Source organism: Emiliania huxleyi (assembly GCF_000372725.1).
Source record: "Emiliania huxleyi CCMP1516 unplaced genomic scaffold EMIHUscaffold_491, whole genome shotgun sequence".
NCBI classification, from domain to species: Eukaryota; Haptophyta; order Isochrysidales; family Noelaerhabdaceae; genus Emiliania; species Emiliania huxleyi.
In genome coordinates this window covers 25,863-30,996 of record NW_005198311.1, presented here as the reverse complement: position 1 = coordinate 30,996, position 5,134 = coordinate 25,863, and the positions used below count along the sequence as shown (strand labels likewise).

General features: G+C 63.0%; 1 protein-coding gene across 1 annotated transcript in view; it reads left to right on the top strand.

The window, feature by feature from the left end:
* Positions 1-1,214, top strand: part of EMIHUDRAFT_445668 (hypothetical protein) — a 2,530-nt gene extending 1,316 nt beyond the window's left edge. Inside the window, exon 4 of the mRNA XM_005767469.1 lies at positions 243-1,214. Within this exon, the coding sequence (XP_005767526.1) occupies positions 243-395 (153 nt within the window). The 3' untranslated portion in view covers positions 396-1,214. The remainder of the gene's footprint in view (positions 1-242) is intronic.
* Positions 1,215-5,134: the final 3,920 nt, after the last annotated feature.

Here is a 5,134-nt window from a genome sequence, read left to right as displayed (position 1 = left end):
TTCCCCCTTTTTTCCCCAAGGGGGTTTACCCCCCGGGGGGGGTTTTTTTCCAAGGCCCCCATTTTTACCGGTGGGGGGGGCCCCCCCTGGCACCCGGGCGCTTTTTCCCTCCCCCCGTATATGTGTGCCCCCCCGCCCGAATTTTCGGCCCCCCCCCGAAACCCGGGGAGGGGATTCCTCTGAAAGGTTCAAAAGGGGGGCCATCCCCCCCCCCCTCCCCGTGTGGGGCGCTTAAAGTCCCCCCCCCCCCCCCCCCCTCTGACCCGCCTCCCCCTCTGGTTGCCCTCCAGGCTTGTGCCATGTCGCTCTCCTCGCCGTCACCGCCCGCGTGGCTGCGCGCTGCGAGGCACAGCGCGCGCCGGCCACCCCTCGCGGTCGAGATGCGCCGAGGTTGAGCCGAGATTGCAACCTCGCGTAGGAGCACGACGAGCTCTCCTCCCTCTGGGCGCCCGCCATCGACCGCGGGCCTGCACATCTCCCCCGTATCTCCCCGTATCTCCCCGGCTCTCCCCCTCTCTCAGGCGCCCGCCATCGACCGCGGACTAGTGCCGCAGACTCTGCAGACCATGCAAACGCCGTCGCTCGGCTCGGCGGTCGCGTCTCGCCTCTTCCCGCTCGGCCCGCACGCCCGCCGCCCCCGCGCCTGCCACCCTTACCTCCCCAGCGGCCCTGCCGCCTCACCACCGCCCCTTGTCTTGACGCGCAGTGGCGCGGAGCCCGACCGCATCGGCGGCGAAGATGCTTGCGCCGACCACGCTCTCCGTGCTCAAGACCATCTGGCCCAGCACGCCCGTGAACAACACCGCCCCCGCCGCCGCGGCGGGGGACGCAGCCGCCGCGTAGGCTTTGGCCGCTGCGTCGGGCTGGTGAAGGGATAAGGGGGGGTGGGGGGGGGGCTGCGGCGCCGCGCAACCCGCCCACAAGGGAGCGGCGTGGAGCCGGCGCGCAGGTGTGCAATTAGCCTGGCCGTGGGGAGTCTCTGGGGCGACACGCGAGCACGGTAGGATAGAGGACACCGCTCGCTGTGCACACCAGTGGCAGTGGGTCGTGCGCCGATCAGGCTCGCCATGGTGTGCCGTCTCTAGTCTCTCGTGCATGGAGTCTAGTCGTGTGTTGTGACGATTGAGTCGCTGTGAGCGCCGCTGGGCAGAGCAATGTGTCTCAGATATCTCTAGGTTTTACGTCGTGTGCTCTCTAAACTACTAAAGTTCCTTGTGTGTTGTGAGTCGTGTTTTGCGTGCGTGCACATATTACTTTCGAACACTCCTGTCTCTGAAGACTGAACACACATGACACACAACGTCACAGTGTACACAGATGTGAGCGCGAGCACAAAATAAATAAATAAAAACGGACACCTCTCTACTGTGAGATGGGTAAAAAGGAACAGGTCCCCGCCCTTGCGATCTTTGTGCAGGGTTCTTTGTGGGTGTGGTCGGCGACTAGCCGGGGTCGTCCTCCCGGTGGGGGACTAGCACTAGCCGTCTTCCACATGGTCCCTCGGGTCCCTCTGCTACTAGTGTACACACAGATGTGAGCGCGAGCACAAAATAAAAAAAGCACACGAGCCACGACCCACAGAGGAGTCGAGCGAAGTGGAGACTGATTGATGATGCACCGTCGACTTAGTTAGGGAGCGGTTCAGCTGCTGGGCGGGCTCTTTTCCGAGGCGCGAGGGTGGGGTGCTCACGCGAAAAAGGAATCGAGGCGATGTGCAAAGCATTACAAGAAGGGGAGAAAGAAGATGAGAGACGCCAGTGGCGATAAGGCAGAGACTGCGCAGACGAGAGCAGGGCAGACTCGGGGACGGGGGAGCCGGAGCAGACGGCATCAGCCGCTGAGGGAACGTTGGGAAGAGGCACGAGGAGGGCGGCGTCCTCAACCGACTATGGGCAGCCTATGGAGGGCCAGTCGCCAGACGACGCAGAAGACGGGGAGGCGGAGCAAACGCGCAGGGCGAGAGCAGACGAGGGAGGGAGCAGGACTTTGCGGAGATCAGCAGGAGGATGTACGAAGAGATTAGGAGGAGCAGCAGTGCAGCAGGGACCCGAGGGACCATGTGGAAGACGGCTATAGTGTGCTAGTCCCCCATCGGGACGACCCCGGCTAGTCGCCGACCACACCCACAAAGAACCCTGCACAAAGATCGCACGGGCGGGGACCTGTTCCTTTTTACCCATCTCACAGTAGAGGTGTCCGTTTTTCTTTCTTTATTTATTTTTATAGAGGACGGAGTCGAGACGACACACTCACACAGCGTGTGAGTGTCTCTCTCTCTGTGTGTCGTCACAGTGAGTAATTTAAAGATATAGCCTCCAGCGGGGACCAGGCTCTCCACGCACGGGCGCCGCGGTCAAGCCAGTGGTCAGTACTGAGCAGCTCACTGGTCGCTCAGGTCCAGAGCTCCCAGTACGCAGAGCACAATGCCAGACTCTCCCCGCAGTGACACCGACAACCGACACACGGCAGCAAACGCCAAACCCCGCCTCGACTCTCCTCACGATCAGTGCCTGGTCACGCGTCTCGGCGTTGCGATCGCGTGCCACTGGCCCCGCTCACGCGGCCCGGCCTAGCGCAGTGAGGACTCGGAGCGTCATAAGAGTGCTCTCGAGTTGGCGAGGCTGGGGCGCAACACGCCTGGCAGCGACGCTACCGGGGCCTCCTCACGGTCTTGTGCTGGCCGCGAGGAGCTGCTGGATTTCTGGGAGAGCTAGAGCCGGAGTGCTGCCGTCAAAAAGCACGTTCGGGTCCAGCTCATAGTCAGCAAGCAGCTTCGAGATGGCGGCCATGCTGAGGGTGCTCGGGGCCTTATCGTCGGCCGCGCCTTCCTGCTGCGCAAGGAGGCCACGGAAGAGGTCCTCGGACAGCCGCTCCGCCTGCGATTGGCATCGGGTGAGAGGTGAGGAGAGGTGGCAGGAGGAGAGGCAGCAGCGAGTGCGCCTCTGGCTTCTCGACGAGGGGATTCGTCGCAAAAAAGCGCAGCGTCTCGCGTAGGTGCAGCAGGTCGGTCGGCTCGGTCCTCTGGTCCTTTCGCTTGCTCTGCATCCGCCGGATGGCCTCCACCACCTCGTCGGCCTTGAGATCGTCCCGGTTGATCCGCAGCAGCAGCTTGTTGAAGTCGTGGCTGTCGAGGAGTGAGTCGCCATCCGAGTCGCACGCAAACCACGCCTCGCGAATCCGCTGTGCCTCCGCCTCTGGGAGCTGCGGCACCAGCTCGGCAGTCGTGGGGGTCGCGTCCACCGCGGGCACCGCCTTTGGCTGCTTCTTCGCCTTAGACATGCTCAATGGGAGTTCGTTACGCGCGGGATACATTTTTTCGATTTTCAATACCAAACAACTCTAACACTCACACGTCATTTGGGGCCTGGAGCCGAGCGCGGCGTTCGCGCGGGAGCGAGACGCGGGCATATTTGGGACTGACGCGCTAGATTTCTTTTTTGTCAAGAGCAATCTGACACGGCCGGACTGGCGCGGACTAGCACAGACTCCGGCACACTCTCAAAAGAAAAAGAGCTGCCCCCATGTTTGCCCGTCCGCGGCTGCCTCTGCCTCTCCCTCGATGTACATAGGTGTCTCTCGAGTCTCGTCGCAGTCAGTCCCTCGCTCGCCAACTCTCGCCGCGACCTTCATGCGTGCGCCCTCGCGGTCGCCCCCCATCGTCGTTCCTTTTCCTGCCGCGTCATCCTCTCCCTCGAGCCTCGTCGCTCTCCTCGGCCTGGCCCGCCTGCTTTCTTTTTCCACTGGAGCGCGATGGCGATGTCGTACACTGATCACTGTTCATGTGACTTAGACAAGACACTCAGCCAGCGGGCTGCCACACATCCGAGTGCGCGTACTGCACAAACCTACCTAATAGAGATAGAGTGTGGACAGCGGGCGAAGGCGACCCCGCTCGCAGCCCTGTTCGGTCACCGGGAGCCGCTCATTACGCGCGCCACCCTCCACGCGACGTCCGTTCGTCGTCGTCGACATGCACGGCGAACGATCTAATTGAGCGCGTCATCAGACGCTAGCTCCGGCGCGGCCTCGAACGCGCTCGTCGCGCACTCGAGTGGCTTCGCGAGAAGCTGCTCGACCGCGAGGGCCACCTGCACCGCGGAGCCTGCGCGGCCGAGGCAAGTAAGGTGAGGTAAACTTCTCAAGCACCAGTGTGGGGTACGGGTTGGCGTCTCCTAAGGCAGCAGCCCCACAGCCCAGCTAGTGCGAGGCCCCACGGTCACCTGCGGCCACGCCCAGCTTGAGTAGGAGTTCCATCTCTGTGCACATGACCAGCGAGGCGCCCTCAATCTCCTCCTTGGTGAAGGTGGCGCGCACGGTCGCGCGCTTGGCAGGACCCAGGTGCACGAGAGCCGGGGAGTGCTCGAGCCAGACCGCCACCTCGAGCACGCTCCACTCAGCCGGCGACTTCTCGTCGAGCGACGGAAGAATGACCTCACGCTCCTCAGCCGTCTTTGCCGCCTCTGTTGCCTCGAGGTGACGCTCGGCGGTGCGGTAGCGAAAGAGGGCAACTCCGGTGAGTAGGGTGACCGCCCCACCGAGCACGCCGACAGTGGTGATCCACACTTCGTCCTCGGTGTCAGTCCTTCCGTAGTCGTCCACCGAGTGATAGACGGCAGGGACAAAGAGGACGGTCGCAAGCAGGCCCAGCTGGCGCATCAGCGAGTACAGGCGCGCCGTGCCGCGCTTGAACGCCTCTACCCTTGCCTCCTCCCCTGCGTGTGCAGAATATGCGTTCCGCCCCGAGATCACCGCGATGCAAACGATGTACCACCCGGTGATAATGTACCTGGACAGAAGCAAAGGTCCTCAACTGGGGTTGCTTCTAGGAGGCGCATCGAACAAGATCAAACAGAATGTTGCATCGCATACGCGCACTCGTCGGCGATGCTCTTTTCATAGAAGCCAACTGGGGCGGGCGGTGCAATTGCGGGGTTATCACGGCAGTTTCAACTTTGCCCAGAGGGGGATTGGGCCAGGGGGCTTACAGGACACGCACCCGAGACCAAATCGGGGTTGACCGAGAGGTGCGCTGCGATCGCACCAGAGATGAGGAGGATGGAGGAGACCGTCGCCGACTCGTCTATGGCGTAGACCGGTTTCTTCCACTGCAGCTGCGGGGGCGGGGGGGGGGGGG